General features: G+C 43.7%; 1 protein-coding gene across 4 annotated transcripts in view; it reads left to right on the plus strand.

The window, feature by feature from the left end:
* Positions 1-24,716, plus strand: part of PTGIS (prostaglandin I2 synthase) — a 56,204-nt gene that overhangs the window by 11,080 nt on the left and 20,408 nt on the right. The window contains exons 2-5 of one of the 4 annotated variants that reach the window (XM_084645897.1): positions 5,261-5,360; positions 17,735-17,858; positions 18,810-18,988; positions 23,118-23,261. In XM_084645897.1, the coding sequence (XP_084502023.1) occupies positions 17,829-17,858; positions 18,810-18,988; positions 23,118-23,261 (353 nt within the window). In that variant the 5' untranslated portion in view covers positions 5,261-5,360; positions 17,735-17,828. Of the gene's footprint in view, positions 1-5,260; positions 5,361-6,061; positions 6,301-13,117; positions 13,243-14,289; positions 14,880-17,734; positions 17,859-18,809; positions 18,989-23,117; positions 23,262-24,716 lie in introns of those variants that run through there. The other 3 variants (XM_084645898.1, XM_084645896.1, XM_084645895.1) reach the window with 3 other exon arrangements.

A 24,716-nucleotide genomic window follows, 5' to 3' on the forward strand; every position in this document is an offset into this window, starting at 1 on the left:
GTGGGAAAATAGCACTAGATGGCTGGGCTTTAGTTGGTGCACAGTGAAGTCAAGCCATTGCCTCTGGGCTGCAGTCCTTGTTCCTTGGCCCAGGGGAGCCCACATGTAACGTGCAAGCACCCTGGGACAGACAATTTTTAGAGGAGGGTTCTTATTGTTTAAAGGTAGTAATTTGGTCTGAATGAACTATATTGATGAGAGCTCTGGAACCTGCCCCTTTAAAAATAGGCAGAACTTGGAGTGGTTCTTTGCAGAGGCCTGTGAGCACTATGTGTGTACTGCTCTACGAGGAAATTGGCATGTAGCCGAGCACTGGGAAGACTTGGGGCCAGATTTTTAAAGTTATGTAGGCATCTGTAGCTGCAGATAGGCATATAGTCGGATTTTCAAAATGACCTAGGTATCTAATGTCCATCGTTTGGTGTGTAAGTGCTTTTGAAAATCCCACTGGCCATCTATTTGCAACTCAAGATGCCTAAATCTCTTTAGAAACCTGGCTCTTTCCCTGTAAGAAGCTTCCAAGAAAGGTAGATTTCAAGAATAAATAAAGTTCTCTTTTGTAAACTGAGCTTTGTGAGTGCAGGTGTAACCCACACATTCCTGGGGAGTTTTCAAACCCTCCTGGACACAGAGAAAACAGAGCACACCCTTTACAAAAATCCCCTTTCCTGTTCCAAAATTATTTTCTCTCTGGCTAGGTGCAGTTTGGGATTCAGTGAGCACCTTTATCAAATCAGTGCTGGGACATTCATCCACATGGCAGTTGTCTTGTTGAGAGGCTACTGCTCATGTGTTCTATATAGTGCCAGATCATCAGGTGGTGTAAACTGGCACTGACCTACTGCCTTCAATAGAGCTGTTCTGCTTTACACCACCTAACTCAGGATCGAGCCCACAGTTTGTTTTGTTGGTTGCTTTGTTTTAATTCTCATCTGGGAAATTGTCTCTAACATTTTGGCTCAACCTATTTCCATCATGGGCTGGTGAAAGGTAGGGAGCAGATGTTGTAGGCCAGCAAGGACATTGTGCCCAGCAAAAACCATGGATGTGAAGGATGTTGTTTTTGTAGACGATCCCAGATACATTTTTGTGTCAGTATCTGCCCCTCATGGCCACTTTCCTCTAACAGCTGCTCTTAATGATTTTGAAGTAATTGCTGCTCCTGGGTGGCAGGAGAAATAACTGAACAGCCTAAAAATCTGCATTTACTAGACTGCATCTCAGCCCCTCTGCCTTGGTCATGCTCTGACTCTGCCCTGACATGCACACGTTCTTCCCCTAGAGCTTGAGCCTACCCCATTCTAATCAATGGTGGTTTGAATTCATGAGGGGAGAATCAAGCACCTACTCACTGGAATTCTGCTGAGAGAAAGCAGTTTTCCTTGCAAGTTGAGTAGCTGACTGTGCTCCTCTTTAAACTCCCTTGCCATCTCAGATGGTGAGACCACAAAGGTCAGTGAAATACAGCTGCTGCCTGATTGTTGCATGAGAGCCCAAAGGTCTCCTGACAGGAAGTAGGGCATTGTATATTGGTTTAATTGCAGAAACAACTGACTCAGACTCCAGTAATAGGTTGAATGTTTTTTAATGCACTGTTAGAAAAACACATCAGCACAAATGTCAAGTAGCAGGGTCGGTGGCCTGAATGCTTTTAATTTGTCCATTGAGAAGTACAATGGTTAAACACTTTTCAAACACGAAGTGTCTGCGGGATGGATTGTTTGTCTCGTAGTGTGAAGTACGCAATTCCTTCCCCATCTAACTTGTAGCTCGCTCATGGAAATGTGTCCAAGGGTTTTTCTAGAAGAACAATGTCCTTCACATAGTTTGGAAATGAAGAACTCAGGTTCCAAACATGGGCAAGCTCAATGGAGAGCCCAAGCTATATTGTTTCTATAGGATTTTTGCCTGAGCTAAAGATTTTGAATATGGATCCAAACTCTTTCTAAATTTGAATCTGATACTATAGATCAGATCTGGATCAAAACTGCTTCAAATTTCAGGAGAGTGCGGATCTAAGTATTATGATTCATAAAATCCATGTTCTGCTTCTCAAATTGGCATAGAATAGGTACATGGTAGAGTAAGTGCTGGATGAATAGTATTTGCAGATAGCACAGTGAAAATTTTTCAATATAAGTCTGATAAATTGTGTGACTGTTTTCTGCTATTTGACAATTTCTAGAGGTAGCTCAACAATATTCATCATATTATTCACATTTTTGCTGTTGATTGGGGATTAATTTTATTTATGAAGATTTTTTTCCACTGCTGCAACCAGATCTAGTGTTTGAACACCTAAGTTTTAATATGAATGTAAGAGCTGGATCTTCTGTTAAGGTGTCTGTGTTTGAAAACTGGGTCCAGACTCTGAACTCTTAAACTTTGTGGTTTGGAAACTCTAGCTTTGCCCTTGTGGTTGATGCACACATCGCTTCCAGGTTGGATACACTTGGTTCTCTACGCCAGCTAGCAATGTCTACTGGGATCTGAAGTGTCCGTGGTATAGGAGATTCATCCTAAGTAAATGCGCCTCTGTGTCTGATGCTTTGCTCTTCCCTCCTCTATCTGAACTCTAGGCAGTACTATTTCTGTACCTGAAGGAAGATTCTTGTACTTTCTGTATTGTGGGTCTTACTATTCTAGCTCTAGGCCTATATCCTGGAGTGGAAAAGACTTTAAATCACTTCTGGTGCAGCTTTTTTAAGAGTTAATGCCTCGAACCTCTTGCGGGCTAACTAGATATGAGCAGATGGCAGCTTCCTTCTGTTAGCCTGGGAGAGAGAGAGGAAAGAAAAAATAGCACGAGATACTAGTCTAATGTTCTTCCTGTCAGTCTGGATTGTGTGTGAGGGATTTTTTTTTAATGTTTAATTATTTAGTTAAGGTTTAGCAAGCTTACAGTCTTACCAGGTTTATTTATAGTATGCCAAAGGAACTGGAAGTTGTAGTTAAAAAAACAGTGTGTCAAACAACCCCAGGACTGTTGCATGAATGAGATTGAATTTTTGGTAGATGTTGTCCTACCCAGTGCACACTGGAAGAGTCACCTACAAAGAGATTTGTCAGCAGGAAACAACAGGACCAATTTTTTTCTTACTCTTTGTAGTGTACTGTTCTAAACCCGGACTGTAACAAAAAAAGGAAAGAAAGGAAGCAGCATTTAAGGAGCTGCTGGAGGAATGAAAGCTGTAACTGGGGAAGTCTTGTGGCCATGTTAACTTTCTTCCCAGCTACAGATGTGTTTTTGTGTTGTAAGAATTTTGAAAACCATGCTGTGATTTATGACCTCTGCACAGTTCAGCAGCTGGCTGTTACAAGCTTGTCACAGTGTGAACAGAAACCTCCCACGTACAGCGAATGCAATAGCAGCATGACAAGGTGATTTTTCCTGGCTGTTGTTTAACGATGCTGCTTTGCTGCAGGGAAGATGCTGTGAACATCAGTGTCAACACATCTTAGTCAAATAAACACTATCTAACTAACGTAGCGTTTTCTATCCCCAGAATAGGTTGGTGGTTGTCTCCACATAAAGAGCAAAGCATTTCCCCTCTTGTAGTATCCTTCTCTTTCCTATGTGCCAAATTGTGGCGCCCGCTGACCTCAGTGAGAGTCTTGCTGGTGATTTAGGACTGGGATTTGCTCTGTGTCCATTAAGATTTCCCAACCAGTGTTTTGCCTGTCCAAATTACCACACAGCTTGGTTGCTGGAGCACCTCCTGAGGCACTTTTACCTCCTTGAAGAGGATGGGGCACAGCACGGGGACTGAGGAGACATTGGTTCTATTCCTGCTTCTGCCACCTTCGGCCAGTTACTTCTCTGCACCTTTGTTTCCAATCTCGCTCCTTGTCTGTTTAGAGTGTAAGGTCTTTGGGGCCAGGGTTGTCCCTTACTGGGTGTGTATGTGCCGATCACAATGGAACCTCAATCTTGGTTGAGGCCTTAAGGTTCTACTGTAGCACAAATATTTAATAAGACGTGTATTTCCCCTAGGATATGATTAGGGCCCTACCAAATTCATGGCCCATTTTGGTCAATTTCATGGTCATAGGATTTTAAAAATCGCAAATTTCATGATTTCGGTTATTTAAATCTGAAATGTCACGGTGTTGTCTTTGTAGGGATTCTGACCCAAAAAGGAGTTGTGGGGTGGTCGCAAGGTTACTGTAAGGGGGGGTGCAGTACTGCTACCCTTACATCTGCACTGCTGCTTGCAGCCGTGGTGCCTTCAGAGCTGGGTGGCAGGAGAGCGGCAGCTGCTGGCCGGGAGCCCAGCTCTGAAGGCAGAGCCGCCGCCAGCAGCAGCGCAGAAGTAAGGATGGCACGGTGTGGTATTGTCACCCTTACTTCTGCGCTCCTGCCTGCAGAGCTGGGCCCTCAGTCAGCAGCCGCTGCTCTCCTGCCGCCCAGCTCGGAAGGCAGCCATGCAGAAGCGGAGACGCCAACTCTGTGGGTGCTCCGGGGCTGGCGCACCCCCGGGGAAAAATTGGTGGGTGCTCTGCACCCACCGGCAGCTCCCTGCCACACCCCCCACCCCAGCTCACCTCCGCCTCCTCCCCTGAGCACGCCGCTTCTCCCCCTAGCTCCCAGCGCTTCCCGCCAAGAAACAGCTGTTTCGCCGCGGCAAGCACGGGGAGGGATGGGGGAGGAGGGGGAACGCGGCATCCTTGGGGAAGAGGCGGGGCCGGGGCAGGGATTTGGGGAAGGAGTCCAGTGGGGCAGGGAGGGAGTGGAGTTGCGGCGGGGACTTTGGGGAAGGGGTTGGAATGGGGGTGGTGCAGGGGCAGGGCAGGGGTGGAGTCGGGGCGGGGGGGCACGAGCACCCACTGGCGCCAGGAAAAGTTGGCACCTATGTGCAGAAGTAAGGGTGGCATGGGATGGTATCGCCACCCTTACTTCTGTGCTGCTGCTGGCAGGGCACCGCCTTCAGAGCTGGGCACCCGGCCAACAGCCACCACGTTCTGGTCGCCCAGCTCTGAAGGCTCTGAAGGCAGCGCAGAAGTAAGGGTGGCAATACCACAACCCCCCTAAAATAACCTTGTGACCCCCCCTGCAACTCCCTTTTGGGTCAGGACCCCCAATTTGAGAAACACTGGTCTCCCCCATGAAATCTGTATAGTATAGGGTAAAAGCACACAAAAGACCAAATTTCATGGGGGGAAACCAGATTTCACAGTCCGTAACGAGTTTTCCATGGCCGTGAATTTGGTAGGGCCCTAGATATGTAATCTAACTATTTTCTGTCCTCTAAACTTTCAGGTACAACTGCATTGGTATAAGAAGCCAGATGCAAACCATTTCAAATACAATAATCCCTATCGCTCTTCATCAGTAGATCTCCAAGCACTTTACAAAGGAGGTGAGTACCATTATCCTTGTTTTACAATTGGGGAAACTGAGGCATACAGCAGGGCAGTGACTTGTCTAAGGTCACCCAGCAGGTCAGTAGCAGATCTGGGAGTAGAACCCAGGGTTCTGAGTCCCAGTCCAGTGTTTTAGATACTAGGTCTCACTGTCGCCTGCATAGCAGTAGATTTCAGTCTAGTAGTGGAAATGAAAGAGTAAGGAAACATCAATTATTCCCAAAGAAAGGTTGGACAAATTGATTTTATCTAACTGTTTGCTGGTTAAAGAAAGTTTATGTGATGCTCTTGGCCAGGACTGTTTTCTTTTAGGTATGACTGGGGAGATCACTGGTGAAATAATGGGTAACACATTAGTTTCCATCTGCTAGATTTAGTTCTAGCAGAGACTTTTCCTAGACTGGTCAAAGGGATGATTCATGCACAGGTCATCCAAGGCATATAGAGATAAATTATTCAGGGTTTAATGCATGGTGATCCCTGGTTACATATTCCATTGATAATCTTTGAGTCCTTGCATCATACATGCACACTTCAATAATTTTGTTTGCAATACTCAGCTGATCATAAAGTGAGGGAAGCAGGACCAATGACACAAACAGGAAGAAAGTGTGATTGGAGAGGTAAACAGTGGAGGCCACTGAATGTAAATGTTTAGCTCTGGTAGGAGCCTGCAGTGAGAGTGGCTGGAAGACTTATTGCTGCCATGCAGAGGTGGGTGACAAAGGATTTGCTGCACAGGGCATCCGTAGGATGTTAGGAATTGAAATTGACACAATCACCTGAATGCAAATCACAGCACTGGCGGGATCTGGGCAACACAGGCAAAGTTAAACTTCATCCCCTTGTGACTAAAGAGCTTAAAAGTAGAAGCAGGAGAGGCGACTGGCAGCGTCTGGCTAGTTATATGGAGAAAAGGTAACCAGGAGTATGAAGGTCAGTGTCAAATTATTTCAGGAACGGAGCTGTTGTGTGGTATTTTCTACACAATGTCTGTACTCTGTTTGTGGGGCTATGTGTACCAATAAGACTGATGAAGAATGGCAGCAAGACTTCTTGTCAGCTATTCCACCTTTGTCGACTTGGGTATCTCTTACTTGAATTAGGGGAACCCAAATGACACACTATTTATTGGGGGAAGTTTTTCCAGGTGAACTTTTAAAATTTTGTTCAGATAAAAATAACAAATGTGTTGATAAATATTTACACGGCTTGATACCGAACCCTAACATGCCTTAATTCATTATATATACACTGTAACGGCATGTAACGTGGGCTGCTTTATGTGGGATGCAATTGAATAAATCTAGCCAAACAACTGAAAAATGCCTATTTCCTATGAACAAAATTCTGTACGTACATTTGTCAGCATATCGTTTGGAAGTTTACAAAATTTCTGCTGCATGAGTGTCCCTGAGGCGGCCTCAGGTTTAATATTCAGATCAATCCTTCTATTTTAAGAGATTAGCAAAACTAACACAGACGATTTCTGCATATAGTGACCAAAATTCTTTCTTAAGCAGCTAAATCCCTTTCTCTGAGGTCCAAGTTTATTTTATTTGCAAGGATTTCTCTCTTGTTTGATGCCTATAAAAACAACATTAGAGTCAAAGCCTTGCTCTGGTACATTTGTTTGCCATTTACTTCTTTTATGTTAAGTTTTAAAAACATTTCTGATTAACCAGGTTATATGATCTCTAGATTTTATGGGACTGGTCTCCAATTAGGTGTTTTGACTATCCAGACATCTGTTTAGAGCATAGATTGTTCCAGTGTAATTATTTTTTACATGTGTACATCACATAGGAAATAAAAAAAGATACGTAAACAGGAGAAAAAATAACTTTTCCCTTTCCGCACAATCCATAGCAATAACATTTTACTAATGTTCCGTAGTGTTCATCCAGGAGTGGCCATAATAGTTGGGCAGGGAAGTGTATATTCTGTAAATGAACATGACTAAGTTTCCAGTGTCACTTTTTCCATTCTAAATTACCTAAACATTTTCTCATTCAGGCAACCCTTCTTGTTTTGCCAGAATGAATACACAGAGCTGATAGTGTGCAAACAGCCTGAAGTTTTTAAAGGGGGATGATAAATATTTGTGGTACTTGTTTGTTTGTTTCTGGTCATAGGAAGAACCCCTCAACCAAAAAAAAAAAAAAAAAAAAAAAGCTTCTCAATATAAAAACACAAGGCAAGTGGTTTTTGCAAGCTATTCTAGTCCTGCAAAAATATATCCATGTCCACAGATCTAGCAGTGAGTCTGGCTTTATTACTAAAACTGGCTTTAACTTAGAATATTGAAATATTACTATCATTTAAGATTTATTAGCAGTTTCTCCTAAGCCCTGAGTCGTTGGATATTTTGTATCTGAAGAGGAGTTAGGTAAAACCATGAGAGATTAAGTGGTGATTTTAACTTGAAATGTATAATATTGGTTTCCACTGGATATCCTAAAGCACTCTTTAAGGGCCTGATCCAAAGACTGTTGAATGGGCTTTCAATCAGACTCTCGTTGATAGGCTACAGACATACTGAATTCTCAAGTGGATACTCTTTGAACAGCTTCCTCAGATAACTGAATTAAAACTCTTGAAAGGGATCCAGTAGTTATATAAGCATAGGACTATGATAATGTTTGGAACAAAACTTCCATTGACCATCTACAGATTCTGGATTCTGTATCCCAGGTAGGCAGGATCCATGTTGAATTTTGGGTCACCAACAGTGTTTCCACTTGCTCAAGTGAAAAGAGCCCTACTCCATGACATCCTCTTTCTTCCAGAATATGTCATTTCTTTTGGCCACTATCCACCTGTGAGAAGACAGATGTTGTATTCGAATCCAATTAACACTGTTTCATTGCTTATACCTTATTATGTTTGATGTAAACTAGATAACTGGTGATTAATAATTCTGGAGTTCTTTTGCTCATTTAAATTATAGTATGCCTGCAAGTTTTATAAGAAAAGTTGTGTAACAAATAGTGAGATCACACATGTGGACTTAATTCACAAGAAATAATAACTACAATAACTATGTTTTTCCAGACTGTGTGCCAGACCTTCAGCTAGTGTGAAGCCATTTAGTTGTATTGACTTCCTATACTTTTAGCAATGTTTTGATATCATTATGAGTGCTCAATAAACTGAACTTTGGCATAAAAATACCCTATTCCTGCCCACACTGTCTTGGTTAGTTACATAAGTACCATTGTATTCTTTCTGTACCCTGATAGATTACTGTTGTAACTAACAGTGCAGCCCAAACAATGACTGTGACAATATAAAAGCCATATTCCATGCCATAACTTCATAAGTAATTTATAAAAGGCACCTAAGTTAGTTGCATGAATTGCAATATTTGCACTCTGAGAATTAAAAATTGTGAATAATTTTGCCTATTAAATATATTTGAAAGTATTTGTTCAGCTGGGGAGAGCACCCTGACTGTCTGGGAGAGCACCCTGACTAGAATTCTCCTGGCAGCGAATGGAGCACCAGTATGAGATGATTTGACCCTCCTACCTCACTCTGGAGGGAAACGATACTTTCCACTAACCATCGCTTCTGAGGTTCATTTGGGGTTAGATCCAGATGGAGCTCATTGCCATAAGCTTCAAAAGGTGTTTGCGATAGCCACTGATGTAATCTGGGAACCGACAGGCAGGGAGGCGTCTAGTAAGGCCCACACAGCTCTTCACTTCAACAGTGGTTTGGCAGATGCCTTCAATTGCTGGAGCAGTTGTACGTTTTGTCGTCTCTTCTGAATGCTTTTCCACTGCAGAGCAGCACCACCTCTGTATTATCCAGGTGGAACTTTAGCCAACTGGCTTCCATCCAGGTCTTTGTTCTTGCCAAATCTTTTGGGGAGTCTGACATTGGTTATGACTGGGGCCAATGAAAAGGAATTGCAGACCTGAGTATCATCAACATACTGATGTGGTACCAAAGCCTGTATCGTGTTATGATCTACTGATAGCAAGGGAACCCTGTTGCCCATCCAAACAGATGAAAGGCTACAATTTAAAGCTGAAAAGGTCCAGAATGACACTTATTTGTATACAGACACTGGCGTATGTGCCAAAATAGTTTGCAAGATTAATCATTCTGTTTCTACTTGTCCTGGAGCTGCTTGCCTGAGGCTGATATTTTTGAGATAACCTGTTTTGATGCTTCTTATCTGCCTTTGTAAAATGCTTCATGTTACAATTTCACAGCTAAATTTCATTTTGCAAAAGCCATACATGTATAGGCCATTCTGGAAGACCATAACACTGCAGTGAACATCACTTCCAAAGCATGAAATGATACCCTGGGAAGAGCACCAGGGAAACATCCTTTACCTCGCCGGTTAAGTTTCAAATTATTATTGACACTGTTAGTGATTTTTTTTGTCTCTATTTTCTACTGTGTTGTTCTCTGTTATCCCTAGTATAGCACTTAAAATGACTGACCACCAGTTAGTGAATTTGGGAAACATGTTGGTACAAGATCTGTATTAACTCATTGGGCCAGATCAGCTGGTATAAATCAGCGTAGCTTTGGTGAAGTAAGCGTAAACATGCTAATGTACACAAGCTGATATCTGTCCCATTATTCAAATTCCAAGTTAAGAAATCTTCCAGCTCTAGAGTTTTTGTCTCGGTACTGTTTTCTCCCCTACTAGGTACACAAGGAAAGAGTTGGAAAAAATGTAAATGCACATGGTGCTGTTTGCAAGCATGCCAACAAAATACATTCAGCGTTGTTCATACAGACAGTGCAATCCACCCACTCCATTTCTCTACTCTGTACTCACATCACATGCTTTGTACAGCAATCAGTTGAGAAAACACATTTGTTGCATGGAACAGCTTACAGTAATTATGAGCAGTGGCTAACATAGGGCTGGATCCTCAGCTGGTATAAAATGATGTCGCTCTACTGAAGTTAACAGCACTTCCCCAATTTACTCCATAACAATCTTTATATAGGTAAATATGTTGGTTCTTTGGCTAAAAATGGAATGAAAGTCAGACAAAAGTAAAAAGATAATAGAGTTCAGTGAAGTTACGCCCTGGATGAATTTGTTCTGTATTTTGTATCATTGTTTCTTTTCAAAGATGCCAGTAAAGTTGGCTTTATTTCAGATTCGGCCTCTATATTTGCTGTGGTTCAGTTTTCTTTGTAGAAAATAAGTCTACGTGGGTTATTGCCAACAAAACAGTATCCCCTCCTGATATAAAGCATCAAATTGGTATCCTGCCTTTCTTTTATTTTCCAGAACATTTTTTAGACTTTCTCCAACCATCAGTGGAGTTAAACCCAAGATGAGTTTGGGGCATAGTGTTCACTATGTTTTAGTGCAGCATTCAGGACAGAAGGAAAATGTTAACTTCTTCAGTGTTTGCATAGAATCTTAGGGGTTGGGGACCCAACTTTCAGGGGTCACCCAAAATGTACCCAAAATATTTACAAGTGCATCCATATACATAAGCCTGACTCCTTGTTTGCATGGCTGGGTATTCTTTATAGTGGTGCCTATTAGCCCAGTCATGGACCAGATGCCTATTGTCCTAGGTGCTGTACAAGCACTGAACAAAAAGACAGTCCCTGAACCCAAAGAGCCAGGTGACTGCTCACCTGATTACAACCTATTTGCATGTAAAACCCAGTGTGTGTGTGTGGGGGGGGAGGGGGTGTTTCTATTTAGCCTTAAGGTTCAACTCAGTCATCATCATAGGACATAATGCACAGCCATGCTGGAAATGTGTTGGGAAACAATTTAGTTGAATATGCTCTTTATGTAGTATATTTTTATTAATATTCTCTCAGCTGGGGCAGATTCTGCAAATCACTGCAATCACTGGTTCTTTTTGTGTTTTGCTTCCCAGTTAATTAATTGGACAACACCTTTTACAAGTGATAGGTAACATTGTTGCCATTCTCCCCCTCCTAAAAAGCACCATATTCTGACATTTAGAAGGTTTTATTCTAAAAGTCTTTCTTTCACAACTTGGGAAGTTCCCCACGGATATCCAATCCAGTTCAACTGGACCTCTTTTACTGTCGCAGATGCTTTCCAAAAACCATTTAGTAACTACCAAAATTAACTGTAATGTACTCCTCTAATTTATTTGTTAGAAACAAGCCTCTAGTGCTGTTGTCAACATACATTTATTCTATATTGACCATTTTGAAATAGAACATTTTTGATTATGATGTCAATCTGCTCATAAAAATACAGGCTACTTTTCACAACAGTTGAAGAAAACACAATAATATATATAAACCTGGTTCTTTCATTAGCTTTTCAGCCTGTTGAAAAAAAAATGTGTTTTAAAATAGTTGTATGCCTTACAGAGGGTCATAATTGCTTCTGCTATGGTTACTATAGGAACTGTTGTTCTTCATTTGCCTTTTTAGTATACCTCTGTAACAATAACATACATATATACATTTATATAGTTCCGGTTAGAAACAAAGTTGATTATCTGCAGCTAGGTAGGGGTGGAATGATGGGGAGAAATGGATTTTTCTCCCCACCCCAGGCAATAGGTTCATAGTAGTTTAAATAATATATAATTTTTGTTTCCCATGTCCTGGGACCTATTTCTTACAGAGGAAAGAACCTTTCACACCAGACATGAACAGAAGTATTGATTCCAAAGAAAAAGAACATGGGTCAGATTCTTTCTTTTTTCCATGTGTGAAAATGCAAAGCAAGACCACTGGATGTCAGCGGTCACACTGGTATAAAACCAGTATGGGGTCAGAATCGGACTCCAGTTCTCTCAGATTATAAAATAACTCATCAGGGTGTAAGTTACACTAAAAAGAACATGTCTCTGCCAGGAAAACCATCTTTCTATTTTAACAGCTCAGCAAAGAATATTTCAGACAATGACAAACCACCTATTTCTATAGACTGTGACAGGGTCAGGCCAGATGGTTACAGGAGAGTGATAGAAGGTAAATACATTAGCCCCAGATTAAGCAGGTCCCTTTCCCCTGAGTAAGATAATGGGCTGCAGAACAATCATAAAGCTACTAGAATCAATTTAGACAGGCTGGCTAATCAGAACACCTGGTTTAAAGAGGACCTCAGTTCAGTCAGTGAGGGGCGTGCAAAGAACTGGGAGCAAGAGGCGCACAAGGAGCTGAGAGTGGGAAGGTGGACTGCTGGAGGACTGAGGAGTATAAGTGTTATCAGGCATCAGGAGGAAGGTCCTGCCATGAGGATAAAGAAGGTATTGGGAGGAGGCCATGGGGAAGTAGCCCAGGGAGTTGTGTCATGCAGCTGTTACAGGAGACACTGCAGACAGCTGCAATCCACAAGCTGGAACCCGGAGTAGAGGGCAGACCCGGGTTCCTCCCATCCCTCCAACTCCCTATTTGATACAAGAGGAGTTGACCTGGACTGTGAGTCCCACCAGAGGGGAAGGTCTCTGGCCTGTCCCCAGACCCACTAGGTGGGTCAGCAGAGACTGCAGGGATTGTTCTCCTCCCTTTCCCCATGCTGGCCAGTGATGAGGTTAGCTGAGTGAACAGCAGGTTTGAGCCACAAGCAAAAGTGGCCAGACTGAGGGCTGTCTTGAATCTCAGAGGCAAGCAAATCCGCCAATAAGCGCAGGACCCACCAAGGCAGAGGAGGAACTTTGTCACAAGACTTAAAAAACCCCCAGCAACCTAGTTTTAGAGAAAGTCTTTATCTTGTTGTCAGTGGTCTGTTCTCCAACAGACCTCCAACAGTGAGGTCAATAACAGTTCAGCAAGCAACTGACAGTCTGCTGCAGTAACTTCCCGTTTGTCCTTGATTAAAGCGACCAGCCATTTGGGGACCCAGCCTGCTGTCCTTATGCTCTTCCTGATTGCCATGAGAATTTTGCTTCAGTAAGTACTGCAGGGTCAGTACCTTGGTATGAGATAAATGGTCATTGTATAGGGTCCTAAGGGCAGATTCTTGTGTATGTATTAGTAATAATAATTATTTACATAATGGCACCTACAGAGATGTTTAAAAAGGCACTGGCTGCAGACTATGGAGACAAGCTCTTTGGGGCAGGGCCTGTCTCTTTGTTATGTATTTGCATAATGGGGGTCTGATCTATGAATGGGGCTCCGAGGTGCCTCCAAACACAAATAATAAGAAATAATAATTGACACATTTGCAGAATTGCTTATAAAAATGAGTGTGTTCATGGTATTGTAATTAATATTAATTGTTTTGAACCATCAAGGCAAGCAAACATATGCATATCCAGAAATGAGTGACCACATAATCCTGAAGCTTCTCCAGAATAGCCAGTGTGCCATACCGGATTACCAGAGTAACTAAAGGTCTTTTAAGCAAGGTCCATCTTGCTGTGGCATTCACAGGGCCTTGGTTATATATTGTCTGTCAGTCATAGCCATTCATTAGATGTGAAGCTCCATCAATCTTTTAAGTGTCTTTTGTGAAGTGCATCATACATACACTTGTGGGTGCTATAAAAAGTAATAAAAATACTTCAGATGATTAATAAAATCGGCATGACTAGTATTTAATTTAAAAGAGTTTTGCAAAAACAGTTGGATAAAGTGCCCAGAATCCCATCGAGGTAAATGATGAAGTAATGAGCAAATTTCTTCTCTGCTGCACCGTTTGCTTGCTTAGAATTTCCCTTCAAAAGAGGGGCAGGGAAAAACCGCTTGAGTCTACAGTGATGAGTATCATAGAAAGGCTTCTGAATAAACAGAGATACTTGGTGCCTGTTATTTATCTAGTGCTTGCGCTGCAGGATGCTCTCCGAACAAGAGGCTAGTTGGTGTCTTGGCGCTACAGGGAAGAGTGTGGGAAGGAGATTAGAACAGAAAATAAAATGGAAATCGGAGTTTGGGGGCGCTCTTTCCAAGAGGGATTTGCTGGGCTTTCCCTTTACACAGGGATCTGTGTCTGGGCCGCTATTTGGGGAGGGCTCGTTCTGGTTTTGCACAGTCTAGTTTGACTGCTGGGGTTAGGGTGCCGATTGAAACTGGAGCCTGTGTGTGTGTGGAGGGCTAGAAGGGGGTGGGTTTGCCCCTTCACAAGTTACTGTCGGTTTCTCTCGGGCTCCCAGTGAGGAATGGTGATCCGGAGCCGGGGACCAGGGTCTAGATGTCCGGTTTCAGCTCCCTGAAATCCCATAGGGGCGGGGGGGAACCGGCGAGGGGCAGCCCCTTGCCAGCCGGGCTGGAGAGCTTCCCCCAGCGGTGGGGACGGGGGGGCTCTGCCCCCGCGCTCAGGGCTGGAGCCAGCGCGTAGCCGGCAGTGGGGCAGCCTCCCACGGCTCCAGCGGGGCTGGTCCGGCCCGGCCAGGAGGGACGGAAGGGGAGGAGACCAAGGCAGCTAAGAGTGAGGGGCCCGGCCGGCCACACCGGAGTGGCGGTGACCGAGGCAGCGGCTCCTCCGGCGGGGTCCCGGCGATCAGCCGCGCCATGTGCTGGTCTCTGGCCGCCGCCCTGCTGGGCACCCTGCTGCTGCTGCTGCTGCTGCGCTCCCGGCGGACGCGGTGAGTGACCAGCCTGCACCTGTGCCCAGAGACAGGGCAGCCCCGGGCAGCCTGCGTGGGCGGGGGGAGGGTCCCCCAGCGCCCGGCTCCAGTGATCGGGGTACCGAGACCACGGTGACGGGCGCGGTGTGGCCCCAGGTAAACAGAGGTCCTGCCTTGCCGGCTCTGCACCTGCCCATCGCCGAGCAGCTGCAGGTGGACCTGGCCCCACCGTCAGCATGGGATTGGGGTGGCTACACGCGGATGGGTGTCCGCGGGGAGCAAGAGGGAGCTCTGTTCTCAGGTCTCTTCTCCAAACCCCATTGAACCATCATAGGCCAGAACCCCGGTCACTGATGGGGTGCAGGCTACCGCAGGTGGGGTGGGGTGTGGGGAGGGGGGTTCAGTCTTTTATATACCAAATGCCGCCCTCTCCTCGCTAGATAAGTTCGGGCCCTGGCGCTGCAGTCCCTACTTATATAAATCTCTAGCCCGAAACCAGTGGGGTCTGCTTAGGGGTCACTGTGAAAAGAGGAGCAGAAAGGAGGGGGAATGAATCCCGTGAAAAAATATGGATGAAGGGAAATGTGAATACATAGGAGAAGGGGAGAAAGGAAAATAGCAACTGTATAGGGCATGGGCTTGCGCCAGCCTCACTTTTAGGGAATGTTATTTTGTCCTTAATAGGTTGCACAGGATTCCCTCTAGATAGGAAAAACAAGTTTTAAAAACGCTTCTGAATTATTCTCTGGGGGAGGAGTATAACCCATAGGTTTAAATGACAGTGGAAAAAAAGTTTGCAAACTCAATCTCCTTCGACAGAGCTGTGAATTGATTCAAGTTTTCAAAACCTTGATCTCTGTGAGATTCACCCATTGCTAGTTATTGAGCCAGGGCACCACCGATTGGCAATCTGAATCTGCTGATTAGGATGAACACCGCAGTAATCAGTCGAAATCAGAGCAGATTCCATGTTTAATGGGGTTTGTGTAAAATTCTCTCATTCTGAAAGATCCCAGGGTATGGTCTGAGTTGCTAAAGACCCCAATCTTAAATTTGTTTGGCTCCATATAGGCCCTTCTTTACACCCCCTTGCATCGTAACTAATACTTGGCATTTTGAAAATGTTCCCTGGTAGTTATTTCACTGTCATTGGGCCAGACTGTCATTGGCTATACTGGTGGTGTGAATCTGGAGTAATTCCATTGACTTTACTTCTTTACACCAGTGATAAGGAGGTCAGAATGTGATCCTGACCCTTCAAAATGAAGGCTGTAACAGTGTTCAAATCCCAGCTCCTTGAGTGGGTGACCCAACAACAAGTAACTGAGGGTACAGTATTGGATTTGCCTTGCTCAGGGAACCACATGGGCACCTCATACCATCTCTGCTCCCTTTGAGTTGGCAGGGGAATTAAAAGGACAAGATTCCTATTTTCCTTCCAGAAGTTCCAAACAGTCAGATTCCTGCCAATTTTCATATCCTCGGAGCAATGAAACCTCAAGCGCGTTTGTGACAATGGAGCGATCTGAATGCACGGGCATCAGGTGCTTATGCACTCTGGGTTTGTTTGGGTTGCCCTGATATTTTAACAGCATGGCAGCCCTCATTTCGGAATTGCGGTTGTTTTTCCAGTATCGTAGGGATCTTTCAAGGTTGACAGTGCTCAGTTTACTGCATCCCATTGTGCCTTGGTATTGCGTAGGATTGAGAAAGTACCCTATACGTGTTGCTGTAAAATTATGATTTATTGTTTTTCCAACACCCAAAAATGTGCTCGAGTCTTTACAGAACAGAACATGTTTGCAGTGGTGTTGTAGCCGTGCTGTAGACCCGAAGAAGAGCTCTGTGTAGCTTGAATGCTTTCCCCTTCCACCAACAGAAGTTGATCCAGTACAAAATATTACCTTACCCGTCTTGTCTCTCTTAGAACAGAGTATGGCAGATTCCTGGTCTAAAGCACTTAGAATCCAGAACCAAAAACTGCAGAAGTAAGGGGAAAGGATGTAACATTTGCCCCCGTATATCTTTGTCTTTTCCTTAACACGCTTACCTTTTGCTGTGTAGACCTACCCCAAAAAAACATGTGGCTTGCCTGAGCCAGCCGATTCAAGCTGGGCTCCAACCCAGGCCCAGAAGTCTACGCTTCAATCAAATAGCCCCGCAGCCCGAGCCCTGTGAGCCCAAGTTGGTTGGCACGGGCCAGCCCTGGTTTTTTCTTTGCTGTGTAAACATATCCTTTGTGGTATATATGTTATTGACATACCTAGCCTTAGTCTGGTGAATTACAGATGCCATAGCATAACAGCTTTAAATCCTAAAATTTCAGTCCTTTGTCAGTTTGCAAGACCCATAGGATTATTTTAATGCACTTAGGTATTTCCATTTAATTTCTTCTTTTATATTAGCTATATTAGAAAGAAATAAACCCACAAATTAATATCTTTTTGTCATTAACGCTTATGCGCACTATTATATTGTTTAACCAGCATAAATCTGAGATACTTCCAGTAAATTAAAAAAAACCAACAACCCACAAACCCTTCCTTTGAGCTGCTAACTAGTCCCCACTCCTTTATGACTCAGGATAGTAATGACAAGTCCTTTTGGGGGTTACATCTTTGGAGCCCTGGAGACATAAAAAGATTCAGATTGGGGGAGCCAGAATGCAATCTGGCCATATAATTCTATTCATGTGATGTTCCAAAGCATGGTTGATCTGTGAAACAAAGCAAGGTGCAGATGGTAATGTCATTTCACACTGACACACCCATAACATGCTGGAATGCAGGAGTTTAAGTACCAAAGGTTATTAAGTAACTGTAGGGCAATCCTTCCACAGGGCTTTAAGAGCTTTTACCGATCTTTTTTTCCAGGCTACCGAGTGAACCTCCACTTGACAGAGGCTTTGTTCCCTGGCTGGGACATGCTGTGGAATTTGGAAAAGATGCTGCCAGCTTCCTGTCTCAAATGAAGCAAAAACATGGCGATATTTTCACAGTAAGCGCCCGCTGTGAATTGCCGGTGCTGCCGGGGTTTAAATCCAGAGGGGTGCACAGTTCAGCTGTTCAACCAAAAGCAGCCCAGAAAGCTTTGTGGGAACAGCTTTGAGTGGACGCCACAGACCAGCATAAATATCAACAAACCTTTCCTCTTCTCTCCTGGCCACTCTGCCTCTTCCTTCCCCCAGCTACAGTAAGCCAGTCTGGAGCTGCTTTTAAACTAAACAGTGCATGAGCGGCTTTATTTTAGAAGGCTTTAACATCACCTTTCATACGTACCACAGAGCAGCTTCATTTTTCATAGCAACATATTTTCCCCATACCTGCATTAGACTACACATTGGTGTCTTCAGTCCATTCTGCTTCCTGTAGGGGCCCAAACTTGATACTTCAGAGGAAGGTGGATGCCCTCATAATGTTGTACAGTGTTAGGGGGTGAGAGGAAATGACCTTTGCACTGTTAAAGTCAGTGGGAGTTTTGCCTGAGTGAGGAGTGCAAGGTGGGTCCCTTAACTTGTATAGCTACAGGGGATGTTCAGAGTCATAAAATTCCTAAGAATCCTGAGCCCAGATGTGTAACTGTGACCAGGTATGCTACCCTCTTGGTCAGTGAGTTTCTGTGTTTCCATGGGAGTTTTTCAGACCATCAAATATGCAGTCAAAATAACATTTTGGAATTATTTGCAGACTATTGCACCTCAGCTAGTGTAAATCAATGTGCCTCCATTGAGGTCAAAGGCCCTGCACTACTTTGCACCAGCTCAGGATATGTGCTCAGCTGGGAATAATGAAGGAAAAGGACTGTATCTGAGTAATTGGACTTATTACTGCAGATTTTGGCTTAGCAGTTGTCCCACTGTTTGGTAATATTTCACATTTTTAATGTATTATTGTATTCATTAGGCTAATAGACCCATTAATTTTTTTTTTTTGGATTTTTCTTCTTTAGATCCAGGTTGCTGGGAAATTTATCACCATCTTGTTGGACCCTCACTCATATGATTCGGTGCTCTGGGAGTCAAGTTGTCAGCTAGATTTCAGCAAATATGCACGCCTTTTAATGGATCGAATGTTTGATGTCAAACTGCCTGACTATGACCCCACTGAGGAAAAGGTCATGCTGAGATCGTGAGTATGATACAAAGGAAAATTTGGGCCAGTGTCTCCAGTTTGTTTTGGGATATTATTTTCCAGTGAGAGAGCCAGGCAGTTCCACCATGGAGGTGGTGGTCCTGGTATCCAGGACAGCGATACTAACCACAGTGTAAGTACAAAGCAAAATGGAAGGGGATAAGACCTGAGGTCTATCTAGATTTTCCCAGCGAGTCACTCAGTAAGGATGAAATGACAACGGGCTAACTATCCTAGAGGCCTGGCTTCGAAATACTAGAGATGGGTGCACTAGGAAGACGGCTAGATCTTAATCTATCTTTGTTAACTTTAAAAAGAAATAGCCAATAATAGCCCTGGTGGGTTTAAACTGTAACGTGGTGTGGCAGCAAAAAAAGGCTAAGGTGGCTTGGGGTTGCACATGCAGAGCAGAGAGGTGATAATCCCTCTATGTACGGCTCTAGAGAAGCCATGCCTGGTGTACTGTATTCAGGGCAAAGCACCTCAGGACTGACTAAAAGGTAGAGTCAATTGTTTGACTACGCTTGTGGTCCGTTCTTAACAATGTTCAAGAGACCAAATTACCAAACGTAGCCAAATTCGCTGTCTAAAGACACAGCAGTACAATGCAAAAAGGAGATATATATACCCCTCCTTCTGGGAAGCAAATTCTCACACTGTGTTCACCTTACACAAAAGGTGTGCTTCACAGATACAGCTTCAAACTCAATTGTGTTTATATTATGGTTGTTTCCAAGCTAAATGCCCCCTATATGTCACTTTAAGTTTAACCCACTAGTTTGTGCCAGCTTTGTCCTTGGTGCCTGAACATAAGAACGGCCAAACTGGGTCAGACCAATGGTACATCTAGCCCAGGATCCTGACTTCTGACAGTAGCCAGTGCCAGCTGCTTCAGAGGGAATGAACAAAACAGGTAATCATCAAGTGATCCACCCCCTGTCACCCATTTCCAGCTTCTGGCAAACAGAGGCTAGGGACACCATCCCTGTCCATCCTGGCTAATAGCCATTGATGGACCTATCCTCCATGAATTTATCTAGTTCTTTTATTAATCCTGCTATGGTGTTGGCCTACACAACATCCTCTGGCAAAGAGTTCCACAGGTTGACTGTGTGTTATGTGAAAAAATACTTCCTTTTGTTTGTTTTAAACATACTGCCTATTAATTTTATTTGATGACCCCTAGTTCTTGTGTTATGAGAAGGAGTAAATAACACTTCCTTATGTACTTTCTCCACACCAGACATAATTTTATAGACCTCTATCATATCCCCCCTTAGTCATCTCTTTTCCAAGCTGAAAAATCCCAGGCTTATTAATCTCTCCTCATATGACAGCTGTTCCATACTTTTTGTTGCCCTTTTCTGAACCTTTTCCAATTCCAATATACCTGGCTATACTTTCCCGTATCTCATTTTGAATACTACATTCCAAGTGTTAATGAGCTAAGCAAGTACTCCCTAGCTGTACTTAGTAAAAGTATTCCTGCATCTTTGCTGTGGAAAGTTTTCTATTTTATAATGCCAAAGCTAATGTCAGCTTTGCAAAGTGCTGCGGGATGCTTGACATGGGTGAACAGAATTGTGGGAAGAGCATAGTACATTCAGTTACCATAACTTCCCAACAACCATATATATATATATATATATATGTGTGTGTGTATATAAAACATATATTAATACCATGCACATAATACCTATTCATGTGCTGTGTACTACACCAACAAATATGTATTGGCTAACATCAGTATGTGAATCATGTGGGTTAACTGAAGGGGCACACAAGAAAAGCAACAAAGGTTATAAGGGGACTGGCTAGAGGGATTAGTTTATAAGGAAGAATTAATACCATGGGGGGGAATATAGATAACTTGGCGAAGAGTCCTCCAGGTTATGTCTGGGAACAAACCTCGCTTGTATATCAGTCTTGCTTTTCAGCCAGGCAGCGAATGTCATGTTGACCTTCGGCGCTGAGTCTGGCTGGCACGGGGCAGAGCTATGCGTGAGGTGTGTATGGAAGGAGAGGACCTAGGGAGTTCCTGCATGTCTCTTGTACAAGCAACAGCACGGCGTCTCTCTCTCTCCTCATAGCACGAGAGAGAGCTCTTGGAACAATGGGCAGGAGACATGCGTGTGCTGATGGGGACTGGTGGGAGTGTGTCAGTCAGCTGGAAGCTCTAGCCAGCAGCAGATGAGCTGCGCTAAAGTGGGCTCCACAATGCAGTGCCCCCAACCCTCCCCATGGTGTCCTGCCCTGGATGTCAGGATTCACGTGGTAGAACCAGCACCAGGAAAAGTTTCTGGTCTCTCCTGCCAGCCAGGGGAGGATTTAGACCTTCCGAATTAGCAATGCCTGTCTCACACTGTGTGGACATCACAACACTTGTACACCAGCAAATGTTGTCCCAGCCCTGAAACTGGTAAAAATCATCCTGAAGCAATTACAGTTACTTGGCAGGAAACAGTAATAAGCAGCAGAGCCCTGGGGCTGTCATTATTTTACTCTCCTTGGGATCTATTTTTACATCTAATATTTTAAAATATTAGAGAGATTTAATGACTTCTTGCTGTGTGATAGTAGCGAGACATGTTTAAACCCTTTAAATAAAAGCGAGGGACACAACCTGGCTGGAGATAAATATGCTGACCACATAGTTTACAGTACACATCTGATGGAGCACCGGCAGCGTGACTGAAAGCAATGAACAATCATGTTTATGCTCTAATAGCATATAAATGGGACAGTCTGTGGTCTGAACTTCTGGGAACATCTCTGCTTTACCAATAGATACATCACACCGAGACATGAATGGCTGAAAATAGCTTTTAGATGCACTCCTCCCTTCAGATTATTTGTTTCCCAATGGAAGTTTTAAGGTCTGGGAGATGTTGATGTGAATCATTCAGACGTGTGACCCTCAGTCAGACATTGCCCTCCAATCTATAGGTTTAAAAATTGCTGGACTCTCAATTGCTAGGAGGGAGTGACTTGACCTTATTGTGCTGATGCAATTTACAAGGAAATGGGGTTTGGGTAAAACCAGGCTGGTTTCAGATGATTTATTCTGCAATATTGCATTTGCACATTGGCTGAGGGCACTGATATTTCATGCCATGCACTTTCTTTATTGCGGGAATGCTAACATTATGTTACGCTATGTTAGCACTCTGATGATCTCCCTGAGATTGGAAGGTTGGCAGGTTCATTTGTCCTTGCACCTCAGGTAGATTGGTCTGAGCAGCGTAGTGTTCTGAATCAGCAGGTGTAAATCAGCACAGCTTCTTCCCCTGAAAGGATTGCTGCTGCAGTGCTGTGCAAGCCGCCCTGAGAGTCCTACGCGGGAAGTCCCAGGCTGACAGTGCGCTAAGGAGAATGGCCCATAATCAGTCCCTTGGAAACCATTTGAGTAGCACGAAAAGAGCAGTGACTCCAGTGTGGTTAATGAAGTCACAGAATGGCTGCTCATTTTAAGAACCATGCTCCATGTACTAGCATCATGTAATGCCCAAGTTCCAGTTCATTGGAAGTACAGCATAAGAAATCCAGTAGCCACTATGGAAAAACGTTATACTGTCTCAATCAAACCTCTCATCTGACCAGTGGCTATCACTAGAGGCAAATCCCTGCTAGATGTCATAGCGAACTGGCCTTTCTTTTGCTAAGTCTATAACAGCCACTTTCCCACACAGGAGTAGTTAAGGCACTTAAAATAAATCCGCGTAGATGGCATCTCCATGTTCATCACTTATTCCCTCTCAGTGGCTTCTATCCCAGAACATGGGTCCAAAGCAAAAAGCCAAGTCCAACCTTCAGCCTCACCCCCCAAATGTTGGGGAGCGTCCAAAGTATCTTAGAACTCTGCAGCTGGTCTCACTCTCCATAACGGGCAGCAACAGAATCCAGACCAGGCCACTTTACGGTGCCCTAGTGTAGCATGGAGAATTCTGTCCAGCACTTTCCCCTTTACCCAGAACATAGGTGCTTGGGCTGTGTAAGTGACGAGGTTCAGACACCCAGGGATGCATGTGATATAAACAGGAGAGACTTGTCCCTAACTAAACACTGATTATAGAACAGTAAGCCTTATACATGAAGGTGTTTCACAAACTAACTTCTGTTTCTACAGGGCTCTGCAAAACAAGAACCTTCCATCCCTCACTAAGGCGATGTTCTTCAACCTTCAGACCCTTCTGCTTTCTGACCCAAGCAATCTGAGCCGGCAGTGGACAGATGAAGGCTTGTTTCATCTCTCCTACAGCATGATGCTTAGGTAAGTGCTGCACTATAAAGCTTCATCCCTTGGGACTGGAAGGGGAATGACATCACAGTCAGCTCTTCTCCATTTTTTAAAAATTGTGACTCATTTAAAAAACAATGGATGTTTGGACCAGACTTTAAAGATGCAGGGTCTGCTGTCGCTCTCACACTGGTGTCAATAAGGAGCAAGGGCACTGGAGCCAGTGAGGAGACACTGGTGTGAAACTGGTGTACAGCAAGAGCAGAATCAGGCCTGCACCATGCTATAAAAGTGCAGGTGTCGTTATTTGATCATTATGAACACTGATTTTTTTTAAGCATATCTAATATTTTAAAACTTTAGTCACTGCTGCCTTGTTTTGCGCTTTCTTCTTTCCAACAGTCTGTTTGAGGGGCAAATGGAGTGATGTTTTTTATTCATGAAGGGATAGGGAAGAAGCAGAGTGATCTAGTAGTTAAGACTCTGGCCTAGAAGTCAAGAACACTTGAGTTTGCTTTTCTAGCTCTGCTTCTGACTTACAGCATGACCTGGGACAAGTCACTGTAGGCCCAAAATTAGGTGCCTAAATAAGTGACTTGATTTTCAGAGCTGCTGATCACCCACAGCTCTACCTACCTTTGGGAAGCCAGGTTTGAAAATCTTGGTCTTACCTATGTTTCGCTTTGCTCATCTGTAGATAGGGGGTAAGAACACTTACCTGCCTTACAGAAGTGATGTTCATTGACATATAGAAAACAAACGGCAGGGCTTGCATGGAAAGTTCTATAGCAATGCAAAACCAGGGTCTGCTTCTGCCAGCCTTACTCCTAATAGCATCTTACTCCAGGAGTTAGTGTCATTAACATTAAAACCGAGAGGGCTCCAAACGGGGAAATGAAACAGTGACGTTTTCTTTTTACTGAAACCCCGAGAAAAGAGACATTATAGAAAAGGAATATTTGGCTCATGACTTTTTTTTTAAAGCAGTTTAATTAGGGTTGATGTTGCAAACTTTACATTAAATTAACCCCCTCTGTGCCCGAGGATATGCAAAATCCAACCAATGGTCTATGGAACTGACCTGCAATAGGGACACTCGTACTGTACATCCTACGCTGTCAGAAAGCATATCTAAGGCATTGGTGTTGCATTAAACATTTCAGTGGCACTTATAAGTTTCTAGCACAGCAATGTTTGGATTGTAAACTGTGGAGGGAAATATTTATTTGTTTAAAAACAATTATATCCAATAGAATACACACGCACGCATGCACACACAAACACACACAATGCCACATGATAGAATATTGGTTTGCTTTTTAAAAAACCTCGGAGATTACACACAAAATAACTACGTTAAGAGACTATTATTAAGGTTGCAAAGTCAAGCATTCAAAAGTTAGGAGATACCAGAATGAAGGGTTCCTGTGCAATGTTAATTCGGCCCCCTGGTGCATATGAATTATTATTATACTGCCTTTAGTTACA

The sequence above is a fragment of the Lepidochelys olivacea genome (assembly GCF_965140295.1).
Source record: "Lepidochelys olivacea isolate rLepOli2 genome assembly, chromosome: 13".
Classification (NCBI taxonomy): domain Eukaryota; kingdom Metazoa; phylum Chordata; order Testudines; family Cheloniidae; genus Lepidochelys; species Lepidochelys olivacea.